Here is a 27553-nt window from a genome sequence, read left to right on the forward strand (position 1 = left end):
AGACCAAATCTTTAAAAGTAATTCAGCAAACCTCTAGAAGTGAATTCAACGAAATTTTCAGAGATTTCGGATATTCTTGAATGAACTTTATATCTTATAAGAGAGCTCATAAAATTTGAACTAAAGGTTAATGGGTTTCTATATGCAAGCTGAAGTGTTTCACACTTTGAGCCAGATATATAGTTAATTTAAAAATGTTGTTAATTTAAGTTTAAAGTCAAAAAAAAAAAAAGAAAAACAATGTAAGACTTTATATACAGTAAATGCTGCATAGAAATCATGGCACCTCTTCGACTAGAGCAGTGAAAAAGTGAACCCCGAAATGGTTTTACCGTCGCGACTTCGACTTAAGCGTCTTCAGCTGACTGATTAAACATCAGGAAATACAAAATGCTAAGCAGGCAAACGCAAATTGTAACAGGGCCCAAAGTCAAACGAGTTCTCAGGCCAAAGGCAAAAGCTATTGCTATTGATAAGCGGCCAAAACTCGTTCGCACTTCGACCGTTTTCGTGAGCTTTTCGTTGGATGGAGGGGCAGTGGTGTGGGGTTAAAGCCAAATAGCCAGATAGCCCCATTGACTGATTATTGTTATTAATGCGAATGCGGCGGTGTCTTGCTGGTTTTTTGCCATTTGCATTGACATTGACTTTGACCGAGAAATTATAAATCGAAGCCAATGTGACGAATACGTGCGACTGACTGATTCTGTATATGGCTGCGTTTATGCGGCGGTCGGATTAAATGCAAATGCACTATAAAGACTGCTCTTTATTGCATTAATCGCTATGGCAACAATGTGGCATTGATTAGCATGCAGCCGGTCATTGCATTTATATACCATACCATTTTCCAAATTTATGTTTTCGTGCAACTCATAAATCTCAGCGGAGTACTTGAAGCCATAATTGTTACCCTGGACACACTCGCTTGACCACCGACCAACCGAACCACCCAGTGAGCCACCAAGCCAAGCCAACCCATCCATACAACCATCCTTCCATCCACCCACCGCAGACATTCGACATTCAGTCATTGGGTCAAAGCCAACCGATCGTTCAAGTTCAAGCCCCCGAAAAGAGATTAGAAAAATTGCTCAAGACTCAAGACTAGATCAAAAAACGACATTGACCGTCATGTCATGGCACCGGCACACAATCAATATTAGAAAACTTAGGGACATTAGCAGAGATTTTGTTAGTTTATTAGCAAAATTTGGCATGGCAAGAGGGGCAAAACTTCTGCCAGTCGAAAGAAAAAAAAAACCGAACCGATCCGAGATCTTCGCATTTCGTTATTGTCTTCTATTTCCTGGTTGGATCCGCTTCGCTGCCGACTATTTGGCATTATCGTGAATTAATTGTTGCATATTATAGCGACAAGCATTGACCTCAATAGAGAGATTTGATAAACACTACATACGTGAAGCAGAACGCGTAAGTAGATGCGAACTTAAAGCCAATAACTTTTATTGGATTTTTTTCTCTAATGGATTCATATACATTTGTGCTCATTAGAAGCGGATTGGCAAACAAGACCCGATTCAATCTTCTTTAGTTGGAACCATCATTTGTGACCAGAGAGCAGAGTGTTTGGGAACTTGGTAGCTAGAGCTTATGAGGCTTGAGTGTATAAACAATTTTATTGTTGCCTGGTGGTTGCACATTCATTTATTAAATCTCTAGAAATACTCAGCGCTACATTTTTGATACAATGATTCGGCGCAAATTGTTATTAATGATGTGTGCACATTGATTTCATATTATAGTGCTCTGTTCTCTAGTTTTCTAGATCTCAACTGATCGATATGAGCTTACAACAAAAATGTTGAATTCTAGAAAATTATGAAAAAAAGGTTTAGTCTTTTTTTAATCCTCTTGGTTGTTTAATAATTGGTGTCTTAAGTCTTTAAGTGGATTTTCTTTTGAAATTGAATAACTTCCTTTATTATGAAATCTGTATTATGCTAAATTCAATGCAGTAAATAGATAAGAATATATATGTTGTAATTGATTTAACGAAAAAACGTTTGACCTTGTAATTCAAAATTTGAATAAATTAAATATTGAAAAATCCGTTAATTTACGATATTTGATAGGGCTATCATAGGTTCTAGTATATTAGCGCGAGACGGTGCGGTATATTCTAATGGGGAATCAACGGTCACACTGGTTCACTGCTATCTTGGGATTGGATTCAATCCACTTTCTTCCGAAAATCCATTGTTTATTGTTTAATTTGGCGCCACCCCCTTCACCTACCGGAATTCAGTGTTGACATGGCTACGGAGCGGATAACCGCCTGCACTTAGTTTCCAGCCAGCGACGAGCGATGACTGTTTGGGGAATAGAAGCCATCACACTGAACGGATCGTCGGCAAGGGAAAGTTTGGAGCACCTTCCGGGAAACGGTGCAATTCGGGTGATACCAGAGGCGGGAGCCATGAACTCCGTGGAGCGCTACCGGCAGGAGTGGCAGGTGCTGCTCCAAAACCTCGATGCGGACCCGGAAAGTCTCCGGCAGTCGGCATTTGCCGGCGATCTCAAGATGTCCAAATTCCGCAGCGTTCACTGGGCCCTCCTACTGCGCGTCCTGACGTCGGAGCACCGCAGTTGGGCTAGCCAGCGACTGCAGCAGCGAGTGAGGTACGACAAGTTCCGGGCGGACTACGTCCGTAATCCGCACCAACTGGCCGTGGACTGCAACGATGATCCGCTGTCACAGTCGACGCAAAGCGTCTGGAATCAGTACTTCAGCGACCAGGAGCTATTCGCCGTCATCCGGCAGGATGTGGTGCGCACTTTCCCGGGCGTGGACTTCTTCCGTAAGCCATTGGTGCAGAATGCAATGGTCAACATACTGTTCTACTACGCCAGGGAGCATCCGTACATGTGCTACCGGCAGGGCATGCACGAGATCCTGGCTCCCATCATATTCGTGGTCTACAGCGATCACCAGTCACTGCTTCACTTCAGCGAACTGGCCAAGACGGATATCAATTCCACGCTACTGGACGTGCTGGATCCCGCGTATCTGGAAGCAGATACCTAGTACGTAGTTCAAGTAACATGAAATCTCTTTATCTTAAATCAATGCGTTCCTCGCAGCTCTTTGTTCTCCCGCCTCATGGCCTCCGTGGAGTCGTACTATCGCGTCTCGAATCTGGTCTCCACACCCGGTGGCCACATTGAACAGCGAGCCGAGGTGCGTCGCAGTTTGCGGGTGCAGCAACCAGCCCTTATCGCTACCCATTCCTCTTTCAGAGCCCCGGGGACAATGAGACGCCGACCGAGGCGGAGGTTATCGGCCAGCTGAACTTCATACGGGACAAAATACTCGCCAAGCAGGACCAGCACTTGCACCACTATCTACAAAAGATGGAAATCCCACTGCACATATTCGGCATGTGAGTTGGCAATGAAAATGGGGGTTTTAGTTACTAATGCTTTTCGAAAAGGGAGTTCCACAAACAATATGAAGATATTTTAAAAATGAATATTGAAACTAACCAAATTATCTATTTCCCTATTATAGTCGTTGGCTAAGACTTCTCTTTGGACGGGAGTTTATGCTGCTGGACCTGTTGCTGCTCTGGGATGCCATCTTTGCAGATAGCGACCGCTTCGACCTGCCCAACTACATTCTAGTGGCCATGTTGGTGCACATCCGTGATAAACGTGGGTACTCCCGCCTGGTGCCTTAGTTCCTAAATAATGACCTAACTAATGTCGATATCAGTGCTTCTTAGTGACTACACCACATCGTTGACATATCTAATGCGCTACCCAAACAATGTGGACGTTCATCTGGTGCTGAGGCATGCCCTATTCATGCTCAATCCCAAGCAGTTTGAGTATCCGCCAAACGCCTTCACGTGTGTGTCCTTTGCCAACAGTTCTGCGGACAAGGAAGTGCCTCCTCCTGCGGGACAACGCCCGCGCACCAACTCAGAAAACTCTTCGATGGCCACTAGTGGTAGCCAGATCGATCGGCAGATTACCTTCATGCAGGAGCGCAATGCCGCGGATTCTTCTGCGCTGGCCAAACTGCAAGATACCCATCGAGTTGCAATGGATGGATACTTGGAGAATGTGAGTATGCTTTGTCGTATAAGTGTTTCTGTTACCATATTTAACCGTTTATTAAATTATATTTAATTATAAAAAAAAAAAAACAAAACTACTTAAATCTAAGCCAATCTTTCGTACATATTTTGGAAGTAGGGTTTTAGTGAGTCAATTCTTAAATACTTTCAAGTTATAACGTTACATTTACATTCATGAGAATAACATTAAGTGGCTTGGCTTATTTGATTCTATTACAACGACCTGTTCTTAAGAAATATTTCTATCGGCCCTTGCAGAGTCCAGAGCTACTCCGATTGGAGCTGAAGAATGCCCAAACTGTAATCAAGATAGCGCGAAGCAAGTTGCAGAGCTACCTGAGCACTGTGCGCCATCATGTGGGAAAGCAGGCGAGTAGTAGCGAAGAACTCGGTCGGACACTGGACGGGATTGAAGAGCTATGCAGCTTTCTGGACGTTAAATTCATGTTCCCGCTGCACCAGCGATCGGCGCCCATCGACCAGGCTCTGGAGGCCAACGAGCAGAAGCAGCTGAACACTATCAGCAAACCGCCAAAGCCAACGGCTTCCTCCACTCCCGCTAACGCACCCGCTGCTCTCTCTGCAACTGTCGGCTATCAGATGCCCGAAAACGCCTTTATGCACAGCTCGATGCGACGGCTCCTCGGGGAGCTGCGTGAAATCGAGCTGTCCACGATAACGAGCGATGAGAAGCCTGGAAACTCGGTGGTGCAAAACGGATTGCCAGCTGCGGAGCCCCAGCAACGGCATAAAAACGAATCGAGTTGATCGTAAGGTCCACTCCTAACGACTGAAACTGAATTTAGACTTAAACAGAGCAGCCACAAAGTGGATAAACCAGAACTAGTAAGAATTATGATTAAAAGACATACAGTTTACTTAAATATTTCGGACTTGAATAAGTCCATAATTTGTAATTTTCTTAATGAAAAATAAAAATTTTCTGGTATTGGAATGGTTCCGAAACAAAACGTCTTCAAAACATGCAAGTTCCGGAAGCAACAGATTCGTTTTGAAGGAGTCAGTATTCTATGTGATATCTTGGAAAAAGCTCCATTGTTTGTGTATTCTAAATTTCGAATAATTGCTTGCAAGTATTCATCTTTAACGTTAAATATATCTGATTGAGTCGAATTTAAATAATGACAGTGACAAAGTCTAAAATTACGTCTGGTTCATATTTCCTAGGAGCGCTATGGCCTGCGGTTATGGTTTACCATTGTCCGAAATGTTGTGAATTGACTACCGTTGCTGCTGGGACCACTACGCATTATTGGAGTCGAGGATGTTATGCTTGCCGGTGCCTGCTGCATCTGCGGTGTCTTGGTAATGGTGATCATCTTGGAACTGTTGGTATTGTTGACCCGTATCTGCCTGAGCATGGCCAACGTGTTACCATTGCTAAGGTCCGCCTGTGGGGTGGATGGGGCTTCCGAAGAGCCACCTTGACTGAGTCGTCCGTTCACGTTGGTCCGACTCTGGGTTGTTAGTTTGTCCAGCGGTACACAACGCACGGAATCCGTATCGAGGCGGTTGGTCACTTGCGTTTGGTTGGATGTTAAGATACGGCGTATATTCTCTGGCAGGTCTTTGGCGCTACCATTGATGGTCACTTGGGTAGAGGAAGCGCCGCTAACTGTCTCTTTCGGTACGGTTTCCTTGTCGTTATTATTGTTCTGCCCGTTATTGTATTCATGCGGGGTTGTGACAACCGAGGAATGCAAATCTGCATCGGCAGAAGCAAGGGGAGCTGAACTAGGAGCCGGAGGAGTTTTAACTGGGGTGACCGTAGTTGAAGAAGGCGATTTCGAGGAAGCACACACTGTAGCTGTGGTTGAAGTTGTCGCATTTCTCTGCATGGCACGAAGCTCCAAGCTACAAACAAGCTGCATGATTTTCGACTTGCCCTCTGCGGCTAAATCCGGCGGCAGGGACTTCATGGTCGGCGAAATGCTGTCAAAGAAGAGATCCACTACATGTCGTGGCTCCGGTGGCTTACTCGGTGACACTGTCACCGATGGCGGCGCCTGGGCCATGGACACGTTATGTGCGACCGACTCCCGTTCCAAAGTTCGCAAGCGCGAAACAATATCAAACGACGAGCATATCATGTCCCTGGCCATGTCCATTTGGGAGCGTTCCTCCTGTTGTTTGCCCATTGAGTCGCGAAGGGCGCGTATTATGCGACGAACCTCCATTGAGCGTCGGGACCGCTTTGCCAGCGGTTCCGCTGTGCTGCAATCGGATCTAAGTACCCATAATGAGAGTGGTTATTAGAAACGGTTAATGAAGGGATTTCGAATCTTAAACTCACCGAACGCTCATATCGTTTTCGCTCTCCTGCCTTTCGGCATCAACAGTGGGAGTGGTACTAACTGACGGTGCATTGGCGGCAGCGGCGGCATTGGCTCTGTGCCGCTCCACATTTTCGACGTGCTTACGCGAAGCGTCGTGTTGCCGCAGGTAAAAGACCTTGATCGGCAGCCGGCTATCACAAACCCGGCAGTGACAGTGATTCTCGTCATTGGCGTCGGGATCCAGCCAGTCGTACTTGGCTTGCAGCTCTGCCATAGCCGCTTTCTGTCTAGCCTCGGCGCTGGCCAGAGCCGAAGCTGTGGCCACAACAGTGGAAATTTCACCTGAGTTTTTCTTCGATGTTTTCGAAGGGTTGCCACCATTGCGCTTCCGATCAATGCGGAGACGGATGTGTCGCGTAGTCCTCTGGTGCTTGGAGGCCCACTTGGATGAGGGCAGGTAGAGGGACACTTCGCACAGCTTGCACCAAGCATAGTTTCCACGCTGCTCGTTCTTTTTGTAGGAGAGCCACGGGAAGCGGCCCTTCCACACCATTACCTTGCCCTTCATAGTTGCCGGAATGGGCTTGACGAAAAGCTTATTGTCCGGTCGAGCAGTCTTTCTTGCCTGCACAGTGCCCACGTCGAAGTTGCTCTGGGCATCTTCTTCTGCGTCCTCCTCTTCTTCTCCATATTCCTCGTCCTGTTCCTGTGATTCTTCATCATCCTGTCCATTATTTGTAGTTTGCGTGTTTGTGCCCTGGTGCAGTTTGGCTTGCCGCTTCTTGAACTGCTTCACCAGCTTTACATGCCGGACACTCAACTCATGCCGCGCCTTTGCCGTTTCGTTGTGGAAGCGAACGCGGCAGAATTTGCAAATCTGGGTCTTTCGGTCCTTGGAGTAGCAAAGCCACGGGTAAAAACGTACCGCAGCGCGAACCTTGGCCTTTCTTTGCTCGCTAGTGGATTTTTGAGCAAAACTATACGAAATTATTATTATTAAAGCAAACATTAAAAATATTACAAACAACATACGCTTTTCCGAGTTTTTGGATCGAGGACCAATTGTCATCGTCATTATCTTCGCTGTAATCGGTCTGCGATGACTGGGCTTGATCACTTGCCTCCGCATCCTCTTCATTCATGTTATCGTCGTCGTCCTTTTCGCCACCTCTGCCGTCACGCGAACCAACTTCAATGGCTGCCTTGGCGGTGGCCAAAGCCATGGTATGCTTCTCGGACCTTTCGTGGTTCTTGCGCTTGATCTCCGAGTTTCCATACATAAATCGCTTGCGACAGACGCTGCAGTACCCAATGGTGGGGTCTTCGGGATCAGCAATCAACCAAGGATGCATGTCGGCGAACACGGCCCAAATGCCGCGAATATCTGAAGAGCTGAAGTAAAATAGTGAAAGCAGTTGAAGAACAGGAACTATTTATGTTCTGTAGAATAACACTCACCTCTTTTCATTGGGTGCCAATAGCAGGTGACAATGAGCTCTGGTTTTACAGTGTCGAAGGAAGCTTGTAATCGCCATTGTGCAGTTGCAGAGCGTACATCGGCATTGTTGTGGATTGGTGTCCGGAATCAGCGCACACCATTTGCTAGGGTCGTCGCCCGAGTCCACATCGCCGTTCATCATAACCACAGGGGTGTCGTGAGCATCCTCCGGCCCAGCTTCTGGTTCAGATTCCTTCTCTCGCTCGGCCTCATCCCCGCCGCCAGCGGTCACGCTGTTGCTCTTGCTCCTCTTTCGCTTCCGACTCCGCTTATCGGAATCTAGGTTGCGCAGTGCCTCAATGTGTCCTTTGGTGGTTTCGTGGCGTTTGCGCAAATAGACAAACTCCACGTTCATTCGCACGTTGCAGATGCGACATGTCCCGACGGTTCCTGTGGGGTTGGAACGTTCAAGCCAAGGATGCCAACGGAGCCAGCGCAGCCAGTTGAAGTTGGTAAAGGCCTCGATCTCGGAGATTCGCTTCTGCTTCATGGCGGCCACATAGCTCTTGGTGCCGAATTCGTGCTTGATTTCGTTGTCGCTGATTCTACGGAAAATTGGGAGTTAATAAGTGTCCTCGAACTTTCGGTGGTCTTATTATGATTTCGTTATTTCCTTTTTCAAAGGTGCATATCTTCGTAGCAATACGAGTAGAGCTACTCTCATTGAAAGCAGGGAGTGTAATACATGTAAAATGTATTCTGAACCGCGACCAAGCCTGTCATACACCAGTTTCTTTGTGTCAAACAATTGCTACACGTTGGCAAATTAATGCGGACTCGGTGCAGTTTTCCATTCATTAAGTTTTCAGTTTATTTTTATAGTACAGCGCGCTTTCTTGATAACAAAGTGAAAGGCATTTGAAGAGTTGAGCTTTTACTTTATCCCGCGTGTCAATAAATTTGATTACTCTAACTTTTAGATTTCTGTACTCTTTTCTGTAATCTTTCGAACTGATACTTACGCTCCTCGAGTTTGCTCCTCGCTTTTCTTGAATGCCAGATAGTTGCACTCGCGTTCCTGGTGGTAGAGCGACATGTTGTGCTGTTGGATGTGTCTGGATCGGTTGTTCACGTTGATGGTCATGTTGCAGTAAAGACAGAACGCAAGGGAGCCATCGGAGTCCTCGTGTAGGATCCAGGGCCAACGCTTCATCCAGAGGAGCCAGCGCTGTGCGCGGGGCATCTTGCGGCTCATGGCTCCGTTAGTGCCACCGCCATTGCTGCTTTCGTCATCCTCGTCGTCGTCATCCTGGCTGTCTGCCGGATCATGGGTTTCAATCCTCTCCAGCAGGCCCATGGGATCGTGGTACGAGTGGGAGCTCTCCGCATCGCTGGAGGGTTCAGTTTTAGTGGATTCACGTTCCTGGTCTTCCAGGAGGGGATCCTCGCTGGTCTGTTTGTCGTCTGGGTTATTTAGAGCGGACTGTAGCTCGGCCACCAACGGAGCATGTTCGTCGTCCATGATGTCCTCGATACCCGGGTCATCCCGCATCGGGTGCTTGTCCTCCTCCACCACCATGGCCGTATCCCCATCGTCATCATCCACCACGATGACTATTGGGGTCTCCACTTCCTCGATGTGATCCGGATCCACCACAGCACCACCCTCTACGTCCATGATTTTCAGCTCGTGCGTTGCCGACGCCAAAGTTTCGGAATTCGCAGACGCCATTTTGAGGCCGGCGCTGCTGTGAGCATCTGTGTTTTTCGCCTGTGTGCTCGAATCCTGATCCATCACGAGATGCTGGTTATCCAGGCACTTTGCTTTTATATTTGCCAGCTTTTGGGAGATCACAGCATACGGTTAAACACTAAAACAAATAAAAATAATTGCAAGCGAAAACTGAGATTCGCTGTCAAGGCGATTGCCAATGTGACCGTCCTGTTGCAATAAATCGGCGGGCTAAAAAATACTTACAATGCGACTGAGTGACTGGACCGTTCACTTTATTGTGAAAGGTCTTAAAACGTACTGCTCACACTATTACAATAATTTAATCACTACATGATTAAAGAATATTAAGAAATTACATGCATTAGCTTAAGTTTTATATTTCGTTGTATATTTAGAAAAAGCGAGTAGAAATAAACAACCGATGAGGGTGACAACTCTTAGCGCATGTGGAAAACGGGTTATGTGGTATTTCTATACTTGTGCGCACGGTCATACCGCACTGGATTTTGTTTATATTTTGGAAAAGACTGCCCAAATGTCAAACCTCCAGTTAACTCAGGAAAAACTGTGAGTATACCGAAGTAAGAGACCAGGGTCTAATGTTCACTGACTATATTCGCCGCCCAGAGATGCCCTACGCTCCGAATACAGGCCACGCCGGCCGTGCGCCCAGCTGAAATATCCTCGACCCAAGACAAAGCCGGAGTACCAGGCGATATATCCGTGGTTGCTCCCGGATGAGACGGATCCGCACTTCGTGTTCTGCGCGGTGTGCGAGTGCAGGCTCAGCTGCAAGAGATCCGACCTGGGAAAGCACGAGGGTAGCATTAAGCACTCGGAAAATGCACAAAGGAAATCGTTGCCCGCCAAGGGCAACAATCCGAACTTTGATGGACACAGCTCCGGTGCGATGAAGTGGGAGGATACCGAGGACGAGGAGGGTCTGCTGCAATACGGAACAGATCCCCAAGACGACGATACAGAGGAGGAGGAGGGGGAACTGGACGAAACAGAGGGCGACTGCGAGGACGATGAGGAGCGGGCTGAAGAACTGGAAGCACAGAATGATCTCGAAACGGAGCCCGTTATTAAGCAGCAACGCCGCACCTCGGAGACCGACTCACAGAATTCCGGCATGCTGGATTATCTGCCACTACACGTGACCATCAACGAGTTGCCCCAAAGTCTTCCGTCCACTGTCTCCGCCTATCCCACATCCTCCACAACAGCAACAGTAGCTCCGCCTTGTAGGATCACCATTAAGAAAGTTCCAGTGCACAGTACTCCACTCAGTGGGATGTGCCAAGCTCAGGAGATCAATTCCAAGGCCACCATAACGCCTATACACACGACGCCCTCCTACGCTGCCCGCCCGCTGCAATCTTATCAACTGCAACCATTGTCACCTATAACGCCAGCGCGCGACTCTTTGGAGCTGTTCTTCGACAGCATTTGCGCCACCGTCAAGAACTTGCCGCCCAAACTGGCCACCGAGGGCAAGATCCGGGTGATGCAGCTCATCGGGGAGCTCGAGTTGCGTGCTCTTTGCGAACAGGAGGCGCTCTCACAGGTCGCCGGACTTCCGGATCTCGCGGGAAACTCCATGTCCGGAGCAGCTGAGGCCTCAGGCAGTGGTCAGCAGAATGCGACAGTGGCCTCCACCACAAAATAAATTCACCTGGACTTTGGAATCGGTTCCAAACCGTGCTCAATACGGCAATTAGAATATATATATAGTGCTTTCTTAAATTTTTAAATTTTGTTAACTGATTTTCATTAATAAAGTTATTTATTAGTTGTTGTAGTCTTGAGTGAATTTATTCTTTAAATCTATCTGATGGTGTTTTTTATTCTATAATATGGCTTTATTACATATCACCTTTTTATAAATGTAATTGCCTATATAGAAATCCTGACCTTGGCTTGCCAGCAAAGTATAAATTGTGAATTTTCTCAGAGGATGCTATCACCAAAGAGCTATAATCAATGGAAAACACTTCTTGAGTGTGGGTAACAATTGTGAATAATACAAAGCGAATTCACTAGCTCTGATAAAGGGTAAATATTACGCATGTACAATACCATGTGAAAAAAGTGTGATAAAAAGTTTATCGCATAATAGGTTCTGTAGGTAAAGATAGTAAAAATCACTCCATCAGGCGAATTTCTCAAGTGTAACGAACAAACAACATGTAATATCAGATTGAATCAATCAGAATCAATCAATTGAAAAAATGTCGGTAATTATAAATATAAGTTAATAAATCTTTATTTGTAAAATTGTAAAAAATGATTGAAAACAAGAGTTATCAGTAAGGCACTTAGTTAATTGATATTGGGGAAATATCCCCTTAAAAGGCTTGCTTGCCCTCCAACATGGCTTTCCCGCAGTAGAACGGGAACTGGACTCCCTGGAGCAGAATGTCCGATATGCCCTGCGAAAGTAAGGAAACAAGTCGGTTAGCAATGTTTTTCCAGGCAATGGGTGTGGGTGGGTCTATAAATCGGGGCCAGCTATCGCTGTTGCCCATAAGCTCCGGTTGTGGGTCTGATAAGTTCCCGAAATGACTAATGGGTTAAACATCTTGGCGGCGCGATAAGGAAAGTGCCTCATGCAACCAGCAGGTGAAGCAGGTAAATTGACTCACCCCGCCATATAACTTCAAATGCTGCTCCCAAAAAAATCCCTATAAACCCACTTACCGTCAGGGCGGGAATGCAGGAGGCAAATGCGTAAACCCAGATGTAGAAGAAGGCGCAGAAGAATGCCACGAAGAAGGAGACGAACCAGAAGACCAGCAGCCAGAAGACGAACCACAGAGGATTGGGCATCGTGATGAGTGGTGTTGTTTGTTCAGAGCGATTTCAGCTGTGCGATAAGATAAATACAAGGGATCTTATTAGATGAAAGATCCATAAAAAACTGAAGCTTATCAGTCGCCTTCTTAATAGAGCAGATCTCACTAAAAACTTCAAGACTTGCAGCTCTGCATTTCGTTTATTTTTAATAAGCAAAACACATGTCATAAATTTGATACGCGAATTAAAAAAGTGACCTCATAATATTTTTAATGAGCTAACAAATTAAACCTTGCATTTCGGAAGAACACGATTCCGATAAACCTAATTAAAAGAGCTTCTAAAACGTCATTTCTATTTCTAAATCATTTTTTCTATCGCAGTATCAACGCTCCAATTTAAGATAGCGAATGTCAAGTTATTCGGGCAAGTAAATGCTTCAGTAAACCCCATTTGTGTTTGCATACCACACTCATTTATAAATAGTTTTTAGTCATATGCAATTCCAAATTATATATTATATAAGTAGACCTTGAGTTAGGCCTTTGAAGATAGCTAAAGTTTGAGTTTTAGATAATATCTTCCTTCACTATGAAAAGATTAGATATTCGACTCTCTCCTAAAAATACATTTCACTTTCAGAAAATATTATTAAAATATGCATTCACTCAGGTTTTACCAACGAAAAATGCATTTGAATGGCTTTCTTCTGCATTTAGATTTCACTTTTGAGTCGTGACAAGCATACAAACGACCGATTTGGCTTGGTTTTGAGACTGAATTTAGAAACACTGACGTCAAAACTGATTGTGACCAAAATAAGGCAGAGTATATAAGGTCAAGACCTCGACCGCCGATTTCGAGCCGAATTCCACGATCAAGTGGTGATTATAGTACTCTCAAAACAAGTGTCGTCATTATGCAAATCACACTGCTAGTAAGCACTGCACTTGGCGGGGTGTGTCGTCGTCTTAAGTCATCGCCCATCTTAAGTCATCATAAAAACAATTGCAGATCGCCCACAAACCGGTTGGCGAAATTAGCACACGGGGAAAATCGGATTAATTAGACCAGCCAAATCTGAAGTATGTGCCAATTAATAGGCGTATGCCAACTATGCGTAAGTATTTTATAAATACTGTATACCACGCACCCACGTATTTAAGATCGAAAAAACGAAATTTAAGCCGAATGCCAGAGAGGCAAAGCAAACAATAACAAACCAAGTAGAAGATCGGATCGGAGGTCGACGTCCGGGGGATTCGAGAATGGAATGAAGACTGAGAAGCGCAAACCGGCGCAACAAGTTGCATGCCCACTGCAGGCAGGGTTGTCACCCGTCGCACTGCGACGCGCACTTTCGAATGAAAGCTTCGCGAAATAGCTTTTGGCAGCGAGGGCCGATCTAAGAGTTAAGCAAAATATTGAGTTGTTAGGTAAATTGAAAGAGAACTCATTCTTTTAAAACAAATACATAGATAGACTTCGTGTAAACCAAATAGATAGTATATGTTTACGCAATATATATATTATTTGTGTTAATAAAATATAAATGTTTTCGAAACATAACAGAGTCAATTTAGAATATTCTAAAAGTCAACATTAATCAACACACAAGGTACGGGAAATAATATTTATAATTTTATTACATTTGTCGTCATCCTTCGTTTATACTATGCTTCTATGAAAACAATATTTAATTTAATTTTTTCTCCCAATTCTTAAAGTACAATACTAGCAAGAAAGCAAAGAAATTATGTTAAAGTTCACCCACATTGTGAATGCCCTTATCAGCGAAACTTATCAGTCAAATGTTTGGCCATTCCGTTTATGCCTTTTAGCGCTTATCTTAGCAACTGCCGCATTCGGTTTCCCGGCCAGCAATCAATCGAAGCTAAGAATAAAAACTTGGTCAACCTCAGCTTCGTTTTGGGAAAGCTCTTCGTGCCGCAAGAAGCTTTATGCGGCTGCTTGTCAATGTTTTCATATCAAATTTCCTATAATATATCCACCCCCCCATTTCCACGACCGTATGATGGTGTGTGTGTAGCCAAAAAGTTGTTCATCCCGGACGCCGACGCCGCATTTTGCAGCTGTTGTTGTGGTCGGCTGCTGTTTTCTCCGATTCTCCGCATTCTGCTGCGAGTCGTCGGTCACGCTGGTTCCGATTTTCATCCGGTTGAGCTCGACAACAAATTGTAAAAGAAATATATACATATATAAAAAATTGAAAAATAAAATAATTCGAAAACGTTTACAAATCGAAAATATTCCAGACTTATTTCGGCTTAAAAGCAGTTTTAAATCATTATCCAATTGTGGTGCATACTTTGCGGCTCAAATCAGCTGCCTTTTTATGAGAGTGTATGTGTGTGTGTTTGAGAGAGCAAAAGAGCGAGAGCTGACTTTGTGTGTGTGTTAAAAGTGTGCGATCGATTTTCGGTTGTCCCACGAAAACAAACAGAATCGAAAATATAAAAAATAAATAAAAAAATGTTTAAGACTTTTTAAAAGCTCATTAAGAACCACTAATAATTAAACAAAAATATTTGCTTAAATGGAGGGTCTCTCAAATAAACAAACAAAGCGGCCACTTGAGATAATGAAATTTGGTATGGCTCGCTAGAGCAACAACAAATGCGGCAAAATGTCGCAGAAAAAAGTTTCCGATTTTGATTGCGAACAAAAACAAGCTAAAGCTTCAGGCCAAAAATAAAGAGAGAGAGACAGAGAGGTGGTATAACAGTCGCTCAAAAGCTGCCGAGGGAGAGAGAGAGTGAGGGAGAAAAAAGAGAGAGTGAAAGCATAGTCCCGCTATTTTGCCGAGAGAGCTGAAGAGCAGAAAAGCAATGTCCGTTTAAAGTACGCATTGCGATGCCTTTTAGCTTCAGTTTAGCTAGAGACATCGTCGTGTTTTGAACGGCTGACACAGTTTCGGAGTTCAGCGGATCGAGCGGACTACGCCACACTAGTATTCAGTTCAGTGCGCAAAAAAGGCCAAAAGGAAAACCAGAAAAACTTTTAAAATAGGCAGGATAAAAGAAGGCAGACCATACATCTTTAAAGGGCAACAGCATACCCTTTCTGTCCTCAAGCCAGCTCTTTCAAACAAACACACACATACACATACCCTGGCATGCATATGGCATAACACGGCCAAAAAAGGATACTCATTAGTCAGATTCTGTGTGTGATAAAGTGAAGTTTTGGTGCTAAAATCGAGTATTCAATGCAAGCAGCCCTGCACTTTATTTACAGCTTGGAAAATTGGCAATTCGGAGAGTCGGAGAAGGTTTAAACATCAAACATAAACCGAGTCATGTAGTGAGCGACAGAAGACAGCATTTTCAGCGCACAAAGAGGTATGTTATCTCTTGAAAAACCCATATTTTTAAGTGATAATTGCCTTGCAAAATAATAATAGCTTTGAATATTTATTACTTCCGTTTCTTTTTCATGTTGACAAACTCTAAATAATATTTGTAATATTTATTTAGAGATCATCTAAGGAGAATGTTTATTTCATATTTAAAATTGTGTTTTTGCATTTTCCTAACAAGTGAAATTTTACAATATAATTCAAGTCATAACAATAATGATGGGAAAAACAAAACAAAATGGAACCTCCCTTAGAGGAATTGTTTTGGTTATGGAATTTCTTCTTCGATTTTAGCATTTAACGATTTTTGATGAGCTCAGTGATCCGTAAGGTCCTCAGCACACACACATACGCGCGAAAAGGGAGAGAGATAAAGGGAGAACGACAGGATACCCCGGGAAATACGAGAGAGTCGTACAAATTCATAATTTGTCTGTTTACATACAAGGACCTGGTCCCTGTATTGGTGGTTTATCGAGTGGCGCTGCCTCAATGTCCACCCGCTTGCCCCACCTGCCCACCTCCCCGCCCATCCCCTTCGCCCTTAATTTCCCTGAACGAAAGCGAAATTATTTTTTTATTTTGGTTTTTTTTTTATTTGTGGGGCACGTAGGCTCCATAACTTCCGCTCGGTCGGCTCACGCGCACACCTGTACCCACTCTCATACACAAACTTATACACACTTTTTGGCAACTCACATCGAGGGCGAGCACATTTAAAATTCTGATGAAAAGACACTTTTACTTTATTCTTTCACTCGCCGCCACACAGGAAAAAAGCATGTGATTGTCATTTCCTTGCCGTTTCCAGAAGTGGTCCATGTCACTTTTATAAGCTCATCTCATAGAGCAAAAGGGTACATTGTATTCAAAAAAGCATGCTTTCAGACTCCATTAGGTATACAGAATCTAGATAGACAAAAATTCCTAAAGAGGGGGTTCAATTCATAAAGTGATATCGTATTACATCGAAAATACGTTAAATTGCAATACTTCCAATTTTGAAAATACTACAAATGTGCGAATGAATTAAGTTCATTTCGCACACTTTCTGAATTCTGAATGCTTGGCAGAATTAGGCCTGCCTTTTTTTCAGTGCATTGGGCATCGCACTTTTTCACATCTTTTGAGTATTGTGTGCCCGAGTGCGTGAGTGCGCTTAATTTGTGTGTGTGTGTAAATATTTTGCTTGATAAACGCTCGACACACACACACACTCGCCTGTCCTCCCAGTCGCCCACATGTCGCGTAATTCAACTGTCGATTTATCACACTTAACCCGAACACACACTATACGTTTAGTATAGTATACTATCTACTATCCACCATAATCCGCACATTTCATGCAGCATCATCAGCATCATCATCATCATCATCATCCCATGATCATCACGTCATCATCAACCGGCGGCTTATTAGGTACAAACGCTGATTAGTTGTCCAGTTTCGTGCGATTGCGTGCTGGGCTCAGATTCAGATTCAGTCCTATTCCGTATTTAGTTTTTGTTTATCATTTTATATAAATTTGCTTAGGCTGGGGGACTATTCACGTACCAGCGCCAAAGATACATTTGTATCTATGTCCGAGTATCCATGGGAGCATACAAATGCGACCAACTAGTTTGCTGGGCTTTGGGTGTCTGATATGGTTATGGTTTCTTTTTTATGGGTCTGTGAACTGCATTCTTGATTGAGATTTATGTTGCATATATGCGCTTTTATTACACAATTATTTTATATTTTGTTACACGATTTTTTTCACCAACTACCCGAATGTTAGTTCGCTTTGATTGTAAATTTAATACAAACCATTTTTTTATTCAGTATATTCGAAAGTTTTATTCTTGGTTTTAAAATTTATTTCGTTTGCTCGTACAATAAATATTTGGTTTTTCAGTTTTTGCAAATCACAGAACCATTTTCGTTAGCTTAATTTACTTTTTATACACAGGATTTACGCAATTTCAATTTAGCTATGTGACTTTGAAAATATTTCACTGAGAATGCCAACGCTTTTAAAAGGTTTTTTTTCCTAGCTTACATTTGGTGAGATTTTTAATGCACAAGCTTTTAACACGGAAAATTGGCAAATACGGGAAAAAGTGTTTAAATATATTGACATGATAACAAAAAACGTTTTTAATTCCTATAGGCTATCTTATTTTATCAAACATAAAAACCATTTAATAATTAAACTGTGTGATATTTTTTTAAAAAACGAGAATTATTATGGAACTGGTAAATAAATTTGTTTCTTGATATAAATTATTCAGTGCAAACGTTGCACTTTACAATTTGCAATCAGGCATTGCTTAACAATTCAAAAACGCATTTAATGGCCATTAATTCAATTTGTCATTTGTTTGCCTCCAGGAATAAATATAATATAATAGGATGCCGCTGCTGCGGACTTCCGTTTATCAGTGGTTCATCCATTATCCAACCAAATCCATCAATTCGACGCACAATGCACTCCATTAAGCCGGCCTGCAATTGCCCCATCGCTTTGGTGGCGGGGGAAAGTGCAATTTCCCAGTGCCTCGCGTACAGAATATCTGCTATGCGATGTTAAGTTAATTGAATCAGTTGCAAAAATATGATTAAATCACAAAGGAAACCGCCGGGCGTGGGAACTCCGACTCCGGTTCTTTGTGTCGAATTCGAGTTCAGCGGGACTTTGGCAAACATAAAGGTCGAGCTGAAAACACCAAACACACAGAAAGCAAACAAACAAACAAAAAGCGAAGGCGCAATGCTTAAAGCGTAAAACACTTGAGAATTGCTTTACACTTTTCCGTTTTGGGCTTGGATTTTCCGCCATCCTGCAATTTATGTTTTGTGTATTATTCCACACACATACATATACATTTGGCACCCCGTCAAATAATTCGCTGAACGCTGAAAGCTGAATGCGAAATGGCAGGCAGGATTTTCTCCTTTATTTTTTTTGGCAACCAAGGGATTCGTGTTTTGAGTTTCCCTGCAGTCCGTGGGGAGTGCAACGCTTTTCCACTTTGCTCCTTTTGCATTCCCATTTCACGGAGAATCGACAAACTCATAAAAGTCTTGGATTCGTGTTCCGAGCGGGTAACACGCGAAAATATGCAAATAAAATTCCATAAAACAATGCGAAGGACAAACAGACGAGCATAAAAAGGCAGCCATAAAATTGAAACAAAGGGGACAGTTTTATACCCACGGCTAATATGAATATTGAATGACGAGCTAAGGGAAGGCCAGAGGAAAATGTTTTTATCATCCGAAGTTTCTTACTCTTAAGAAAGTCCCACTGAGTTTCAAACTCTGCAAATTCTGCATAATTTTCGTTCTAGCTTTTAGGAATATATCACAATACTATAATAATATTGACTTCTGATTTTTAAGAAAGTTCCATAAAGTATTTGGAAACATGACATGCTTAAATATAATCTTAAAACTATTTAGGTAATATTATAGAATTCATATTACCAGTTCCAAGCGTATATTCTAGCTGCCTGCGTATCTCAGAACTCCACATATCCTGTACAACGCATTCGGACTCCTTGGATGGGTATGTTTGCACTCGTACGAAGACAAGCACTTGGTAAATGGGTCGTTGCTCGTCCGTTAGAGCAGCATTAAAACGCAATTTTATTGCATATCCTCGGGAGCTTTGGGCCAGCCATCATTGTCTTAAGGGTCCGGCGATGACGATGGGCGACGACAGACCCGGGCTTCCGAATTGAACCCAACCGAACAGAAGCTCACGCAGCACAAATGGATGGCAAGGAAACGGCAAAGTACAGACGGAATACAGACACAAGACCGCAGACAAAAGGCAAAAGTTTAGGGGCAACGGGGAATTGTTTAACATTAGTTTTATGCGATCCTTTTATTTGTCTGTGCCTGGGCTACTTTTATGAGTTTTCCTGTGGCCTCTGGCCTCGGAACGTCGTGTTTTCCTCTTGGCCATTGCCCGGCGATAATAACGCGATTTGTTTTCTGCTGCAGTGACTGCATGCAGTCCCAATGGATTTTATTGGATTTACTACGCAAAATCGTATGCAGCAGCATGGGCTAGAATGCAGCGAATGCAATAGGACCAAGATGTAATCCTACAGATGTTCTATATATTCATATATTACTACCCAATTTATTGTGTGTATCTCAAAGACTTTAAGGAACTTACATAATGCCAATTACTGCTCGCTTAAAAAATAGTTGTGTCGTATTTGTATAACCCGTTGGGGAGTTAAATGCGCATCAGTATACGGGAAAATGAGCTTCCACTTTCTACGCCATTTTTACAGCAGATAATCACTTATAAGCACACACACACACGCTTTGAGACCGTGACGTGTACTGGGAATAAGCCGCTTGATGTGTGTGTCTGTCTGCGTTAGCCAGCGTGTGTGTGTGTGTGTGTTAGCCCTGCTGCTCTGGGCATTAAAAGTAACCCAGGGTAAAATAAAAGCAAGTGCCAAGTGTGGCGCATGTGCCACTCAAAGGCAAACAAATGCGAAGTTCTGATGTTTCTTGGGGAATACGCGGCGTATGCGCGATTTTAGTGTGATTGTATTCGCCCAGCTTTGCTTGTAAATCGCTCACCGAGGTTTTCGCTGTTGTTATCGCCGGTGCTACCAACTTTGGCTTTGCTTTAGCATGCACAGATTACCTTTAAATTGCGCTGGCGATTTGAGAAAACCTACCATTTTAAATGTCGTAAATAAGTGCGGACGTTTCAAGATTATCAAATAAGCATTACTCTTAATTACCAATTATTTGTTATCTAAATTCTTTTATTAGGTATACAACTCTGTATAAAACTTTTGGTAAACTAATCAACTATAATTTAAAACACACTGCACAACAAAGCATACGCAATAAATTGAAACGATAGAGCATAATCAAATCTTAATCATAATTAATGAGATGACTGAATCTTTGATTTTAATATAGATTAATTTATTTTTTTTGTTTCGATTAACTGCATGTGCATATGTTTGCACGTAGCGTGGAATATAATTTATTAATCAACTTAATTGCATGAGCCAGACTAATTGACAAGCGCCGAGTCTACATAAATATTAAATAACTTTGTAATTATTGTAACAAATTACAAATTATTGATGCGAGGTCCAATTAAAATTCAATTTAATTTCCAACGCGTTTTCCGTTTAATTTTTGCATATTGTTATTGTTGCTGTCGTGTGATTGGCGTAATTGTTGCTGTGGCTGCAATTTGGCTGATGCCACAAATTGAATAACTCAGGCAAGTGCACACGAGCGCACACGCCCAATACGATATGATATGGTCGGTCCCCAGGCCTCAGATCCACTTTCTATGCCCGGACAGGCAACGCTCTGATTATTTGTAATAAGCAGCCCAATTAAAACTCTTACGCTTTTATGAGCATAATTATCGGGGGAGCAACAACGGCAGGGCCTGTTATCAACACAATCATCGCTCGCCCGGCATCAATATTGATTGTTCACGTTGTTTTTGTTGCTCCATTGATGCGTGTTGTTGCCAATGGATGGATGCAACGAGTGCATTATGCAGCTTGAATAGCTCAAATTGAGTTCGAGTTGTGGCAGGGCGCACGGTTCACAGGTCGTATGCGCAACGTGGCCAGGGCGTATAAAGGATACTGATGACGTTCCTTGCGTTTAATTAACCCGCCTGCGGTACATTCTGCTGCTCTGCTGGATGGGTCCCTCGGCCTGGATTTTGTGGTCAGGAAATATTCACCATATATGCAGTCCTTTATGGCCGTGACGTCACTTGCCAGGCTTTCGCATTGTATGCTTGGTTTCAACGGCAGTTGGCAGATGGATGGTTGCCCTTTGGCAGTGGCGCCCCAAAGGCGAACGCTTTTATTTCTTGCGTCATTTCATATGAAAGCAGCACTCACATTTGACATTTTACAGCATCATCATCGGCATCAGTTGAAAAGGGACGAAGGGATCGAAAAGGAACGGCCATTGGGGACTGGACGTTGAGTATTCATAATCATTGAGTCCATAGAAGCTACTTATACAGCCACAGTTCACAGGTCGGATACTTAATATTCAAGCTGATTATTGTTATTTGATTGTAGAAGCTTAATGGGATGAGTGGTAGTATCTGTATTTGTATTTTATTAGTTTTATGAAAGTTTTCTCTTTTGGGATTATCTATCTTGTTATCGCCATCTTTAAAATTCTATTACCAAATCGTATTTCATTTGCTGGTTCCATTTTGCATTCTCTGTAGGTTAACGACTCTATATATTTCATAACCAACTGCAAGCTGAAAACACATAAATATGAAGTGAAACTGCCATAAATTCGAGTCGAGACCTGCGGTGCACGTTTTTGGGTCGTGTGCCGCGTACGTGTCCCGGGGACTCCCCAAACTTGCTCAGGTTACTTAATATACAACTTTTGCCCCAAAAACACACACACACACACTCGCACACATGTCCTTTCTCGCGCGCGAGTGTGTGTGTGCGTGAGTGCTTGTGTGTCGGAGGCAGGAACAGTCAGAAATGGCGGCTTTGCCTGAGTTCAGCTGAGCTGCTGTTGGCTGTTGACTTGTCATTCCCCGATTATTGATTTTTTATTTCGGCTTTAAGTGCAGCACACCCACGGGTAAGCCGAGCAGACCCAAGACATCGACACCAAGGGCAGGGGTCTGTGTGCTCGAGGGCTAGTGCCGTGAGAGCTGGGAGCCCGCCCGAGAGAGATTCGCACATGCCATGGAGTGCAGGGAGAAAAAACTATCGGCATTAATAAGCAATTAACTATTTTTGTTTACCAAATATCTTTATTTACTTGTGTGGGACTGTGAGCTTATTGTTACTACTCGGAACCATTTAGGGTTAAACATCAAAATATAATATTTCATATGATACCATGTTCAACGATCTTTGTTTTAATTTTCTTAGAAAAATATTTAGAGCACCTCTTCTTATTTTGTTGATATATATTAATTTTTTACGGAAGTCAAAATGTTGCTTTAAATTTCCTCCATGTGTTCCTGAGACTGCAAACGGAATGGGAAAGCGGCAAGGAGCTGAAAGGGAACTGCTCCTGGGATGACGATGGCCACGACGGCGGAGGCAAGCGGAGCGCCAACCTGAATAAGTCGCGCTAAATTGAGCGTCTCAGCGTTAACGAGCCCCGGTGACGGGCGAGAGCCACTAAAGCCAAACTCGTGCCCCGGACGTACTGCCGGCGCCACCCAGCCCCCAATCCACCCACCTCCTGCAGCCCCCAGCTCCCGTTGCCCACTGCCCCATGCCCCATTCCGCTCACTCCCACCTCTCGGGGGACACTTCAATCGCCGCAGCCGCCACATGCGGCGCCATGCAATAAAAAACTAAGCGCTACTGGCTCTCGGTTTTTTCGTCTCCTGCTGTGCAATTTCCACATTTTAGTGGGTAGTTTTTCCACACACTCTAGCGAGGTATAGAACTTCTGGCACATATCGAAATGAAAATCTTTAAAATATTTTCCATATGCCGAATTTAATAAAGGTGTAGCTTATAGTTTCAGTTACACGTGTGGTATCATTTTATTTGTGTCTGAATGCTACTATTGTTCTCAAAAGAAATAATTTAGAATTATTTGATTTATTCTGGTTTCGAACTTTCAAAAATCGTTTCAGATATAAATATAAAAAATCTTTTATAAAAAATGAAATGATACTATCAATTTTTTTTAAAAACTAAAATGACTAGAATTCTTCGAGTCGTTTTGTGTATAGGAATAATAAGAAGTTCTGGACGCGTTGGTTTTTCGGTTTTCTCCGCCTCCGAGCCACGCCCCAGCATTTATTTTATAGTTCGCCTGGCGCCAGACATTCGCTTAATGGCCGGGCTAAAGGCCTCTGATCGGAGTCCTGCCGCCTGGCAAATGAAAAGGTCAAATGGTCAGTGAAAACTTGATGATGATTGTGCCTCATTAAAGCAGATGGCCATATTTTTTGGGGTTTAATGATTGCGCAGCGGTTAATAGACCGGAAGAAAGTGCACTTAAATGACTTGGAAAATATTAAGTAAGATTTGTTTAGCGAGATATACCTACAAGTTTTCTAGCTTTAATGGTGTCGCTCAAAACTGTTGTTAAATTTAATTTTCTTTACGCCTGGCTGTCATGTGACTGAAGTTTGCAGCTAATTTTAAACCATGTCTTAGACAAGAGACACCATTTTGGCCAATTGTCCTTTGATTATTCAGCCCATAATACAAACCTGTCCCTCACTCCTTGTCCTTAATATCAGGGGGATCCAATTAAGCTTCGCTGACTGGCGGTCACCTGCCCTCCATTACCCTCTTCAAGTCATCAATTAAAGCAGACACATCTAACCTCGTACACCGAAAACAATTTCTTAAAACTCTTAAAAAAATGTAAATAAAAAAAAAGAATTTATAATCTTATAAAGTTGGCAGACAAACTCGTTACGAAAGTGTATATTTATTTTTCTAAATATTTAGATTCTTTGAAATTAGTAAAATTAATTAATAAATGTCGTTTTGCAGCTTACCAATGAAAATATTAAATATTTTTCCGGGCTATATAGTGTGATATTCATTAAAGTGAAACAATATGAACGCCAAACATGAAAACCTCGTAAACAAAAATGAAAACAAAAGCATAACTCTGTTAACTTTTCCCACTCACTCGGCTTTTCCGAGTTTTAATTTTTCCCCCGTCATTTTTTGGTGTCTCTCTCGTTTTTGTTTTTGTTTCGCTTGCCTTTGTGTTGTTTACCCTTTGGCTTTTACCATTTCGTTTTGTCGTTGGCCATGTTTTTTTCGCATTTGCCAAATTTTGAAAACAAACGCAAGGGAAATAAACAAGCGATGGAGGCGGAAAAGCGGAGAATATAGAGAAGCTTGATTGGGGGCCGGGAGAAAATCGGGGGTGTGCCAAACCTTTTTCCTCTGCTATTGCAGTGACCTTTGGCCAACAAAGCTGACCCGACGGCGAGGGAGGTGAGGTGGCGGGAAAAGCGGCCGGTGGGCGGTGCCTTTCACCTGTGCCACCTGGTCATGTCCTTGTCATCGTCGTCATCAGCAACGCTCGCTGCTCGCTGCGCGCCGAAACTTTTGAAATTATAATTTAATTTGAATGTCATTAAAATTTTCGCGCTCTCCACTTGCTCTCTCTAACGCTCATTTTCCGGCTATCGCTTTCCTGCTCGCTGGGTTATCATATCCATGGCAGCACTCGAAGGATTTCCATGGAAAGGTAAAAAAGGAGGACTACAAAACAAGAAAAACTATGCTACACAGAAAATATGTTGCCACAATAAAAACAAGGTTGGTAGGAGATGCATTTCAATTAAAATGGTTTAGATATAGGTGTTTTTTAATTCGTGTGAATGCCTTTGTGAATAAATTAAATCGCTGCAACAACATGTGTTTGAATCTCAATTTTTCATATCAAGTTGATGATGGCAAGAATAAAATAAAAAATAAAATAGTTAAGCTTTAAAGCATATTTCTCTGAATTTTGATGACAATCTCATAAATTGCTGAATTTTCTCTGTCGTTGATTCAAATTAAGACTTCTTCTTACAGTTAAAACACACTTCTCTGCATTTTAGTGCTTGAGCCAACTTTGAAGTTGCAACTTTATGAACACACAGTTGCCACGGAAAACTGCTCGAGTCAGCTGAAACTAAGCGCTTAAATTGTGAGCTTCACGGCTCTGACAGACATCAAATAAAATAAGATAAATACAACTTTTGGCCGCTTTTCCCCTCCTTAAGTAAATCCTCACTAACTCAAGATAAAAATGCGCATGTTTACGGAAAAGTTCTAGGAAAAACGGTGGCTCGGAAAAGCGGAGGGAAAAACTGCTGCAACCGCAAGAAATTAAGAAAATATTCACTTAGGGCAGGACGTCTTATCTGTCGAGAAACAGGCAGCGACAATTTTGAAATACGGCTGGAAAAGCGAGGGTTGCCAGGGAAAACTCGTGGAAAATGCAAAGAACCTGAGGAAAATTAAGCTAATTTGGATAAAATGTGCACTCTGTGAAGGGGGTGCTGGCGGGGTTTGAAAAACAAATTAAATTGCCAACCTGCAACTCGCATTTCGGTGGCGTCTTAATGCCATTTTAATTGTGCAGCTAAATAACATTTAAATTACTGCGGTGCCAGCTGAGAAGGCCTCTTTATTCCTTTGTCCTTTCGCAGACAAGTTGCAGGCAAAAGGATCGGAAAAGGACTTTGAAGGCCCGCGGGCGTTGCAACTGCAGGGGGCATGGCAGCAGTGTTATTACACGAGCTCCGACTTCTAATGGTCTGTCAGCATGCAAGGCCCAGTCCAAAGAAAATTCAAGTTTCTTGGCTTAATTCAGTGCCAGGAGTTGCTGCAGTTCGAAACGTCAAGGACATAAAGTGAAAAAGTCATTTGCCACCGGGAAATTCTAGTTTTCCTTGCCCAACTGCAGCCTCCCAAAATGAATTTATCGAGAAATGGCAGAAAGCAGGAAAACAGCCCGAGTTCATAAAATGTTTATTTAACAATGGAGTGTGTGCGAGTAAAATGAAACTGGTTTTTTATACTTTGGACTTAGCTATGTTATATTTATATATATTAAAATATATATAAAATATACTCTAGTAACATGTGTGAAAAAATCGTTTATGTATTCAGCAAAACATTTAATTAGTGTGCCTTTGAAATGCAGATAAATCGTTACTTCACTCTTGCTATTCATAGCAATGGTTCATTTTTCCATTGCACCAGTGCCAGATATTTCGAATCAGCGCAAAAAGCCTCTGGGCTTCAATGGTTTACTCGGCTACTTCGGTTTGAAAAGATATTTGCTTAAATCGGTCAAGTGACTCTAATGAAAGCGTATAAGAAAATATGTTTAACGACGTTGCAGGCAAAGCCTTAGAGAGCGATATGCGCCACTCGAGAGAATCCCAGCGAATCCTGTGAGTGGCCCCCGCTGCAGGTGTGTGGGCAACCCGGCGGGTGGTGGAAGCTGGGTGGATACAGGTGGCACTCGTAAAGTCTTAAATGCAAACCGAGACCAAGAAAGGAGGCAGCTTTGCATCTCTGCTCAAGTGGTAAACACACAGACTAACCCAAAGGCAAACACATAAATATTGCAGCATACAAACGGGGGCAGACGACACACACACAAACACACAGACACAGGCGCACAAGCACCCAACAAGTCAACTCGTCCTTGTGTTTGTGTGTTTGCAGTGACAGAAAACTGAGAAAAAGTGGGAATGCGACTAAGGCGGTTCTCTAATTATTTTAAAATAAAATATCTAGTATAAACAAATACAAAAGAAAATTAAAGTAACTTATCTGTATAAATGTTATCCTTCTACACATCTTGAAATTAAGGGTATTTATTAATAGTAACTTTCTTAAAACTATATAATATATAACTACTGGCTTTTCCACGTGCATCTACAGAAATGAAAATACCCATTGGGGAGCTCAGACAAGTAGTTTAATGCCTGTTCCTTCTGTTTGCAGTTCAAACACATTCGCAGACGGAGAAGAAAAGCCGAGCAGCCGGAGTGGGCGCTGCAAAAGTGCAACAGCTGCGCAGGAAACCGAAACGAATAGAGGACGCCAACTGAAAACCATTTCAAACTCTAAGCCAAGTCCAATAAATCCGAGACCAGATTCGAGTGGCGAGTACCGAGCAACCAGTACCCCGTTTCCAGTTCCCAGATTCCGGATTTCAAAGCTGCTGCGGCGGGAGAATGTGTAGTGCAACCCACGGGCGGCAGCTTCAAGTGGCAATTGTGGCAGCAGCGGCGAACTCAACCGGATAATAAGTTGTGGATGCGGCTTG

The 27553-nt window shown here is 43.0% G+C and overlaps 4 protein-coding genes and 1 long non-coding RNA gene across 5 annotated transcripts; 3 read left to right on the forward strand and 2 right to left on the reverse strand.

Moving 5' to 3' along the window:
* Positions 1-2156: 2156 nt before the first annotated feature.
* LOC117142433 (TBC1 domain family member 5) lies at positions 2157-4892 on the forward strand. Its single transcript, XM_033306394.1, has 6 exons — positions 2157-3048; positions 3106-3202; positions 3262-3404; positions 3533-3675; positions 3737-4089; positions 4362-4892. Exons 1-6 carry the CDS (start codon positions 2330-2332, stop codon positions 4869-4871), a joined length of 1965 nt encoding a protein of 654 aa, XP_033162285.1. The 5' UTR covers positions 2157-2329; the 3' UTR covers positions 4872-4892.
* An 85-nt stretch (positions 4893-4977) lies between these two features.
* Positions 4978-9788, reverse strand: LOC117142432 (protein suppressor of variegation 3-7). The gene is made up of 5 exons (XM_033306393.1): positions 8861-9788; positions 7859-8443; positions 7433-7792; positions 6418-7377; positions 4978-6350 (listed from the first exon to the last, which is right to left on the reverse strand). Exons 1-5 carry the CDS (start codon positions 9631-9633, stop codon positions 5297-5299), a joined length of 3732 nt encoding a protein of 1243 aa, XP_033162284.1. The 5' UTR covers positions 9634-9788; the 3' UTR covers positions 4978-5296.
* A 259-nt stretch (positions 9789-10047) lies between these two features.
* Positions 10048-11377, forward strand: LOC117145177 (protein suppressor of variegation 3-7). The gene is made up of 2 exons (XM_033310727.1): positions 10048-10140; positions 10201-11377. Exons 1-2 carry the CDS (start codon positions 10109-10111, stop codon positions 11243-11245), a joined length of 1077 nt encoding a protein of 358 aa, XP_033166618.1. The 5' UTR covers positions 10048-10108; the 3' UTR covers positions 11246-11377.
* Positions 11378-11817: 440 nt separating this feature from the next.
* Positions 11818-13682, reverse strand: LOC117145375. The gene is made up of 3 exons (XM_033310999.1): positions 13596-13682; positions 12277-12442; positions 11818-12008 (listed from the first exon to the last, which is right to left on the reverse strand). Exons 2-3 carry the CDS (start codon positions 12403-12405, stop codon positions 11925-11927), a joined length of 213 nt encoding a protein of 70 aa, XP_033166890.1. The 5' UTR covers positions 12406-12442; positions 13596-13682; the 3' UTR covers positions 11818-11924.
* An 842-nt stretch (positions 13683-14524) lies between these two features.
* Positions 14525-27538, forward strand: LOC117142765. The gene is made up of 3 exons (XR_004459573.1): positions 14525-14570; positions 15631-15734; positions 27229-27538. It is a non-coding gene; the product is annotated as an uncharacterized LOC117142765 (long non-coding RNA).
* The last annotated feature ends 15 nt before the right edge of the window (positions 27539-27553 follow it).

This window comes from Drosophila mauritiana, chromosome 3R (assembly GCF_004382145.1).
Source record: "Drosophila mauritiana strain mau12 chromosome 3R, ASM438214v1, whole genome shotgun sequence".
Taxonomy (NCBI): Eukaryota; Metazoa; Arthropoda; class Insecta; order Diptera; family Drosophilidae; genus Drosophila; species Drosophila mauritiana.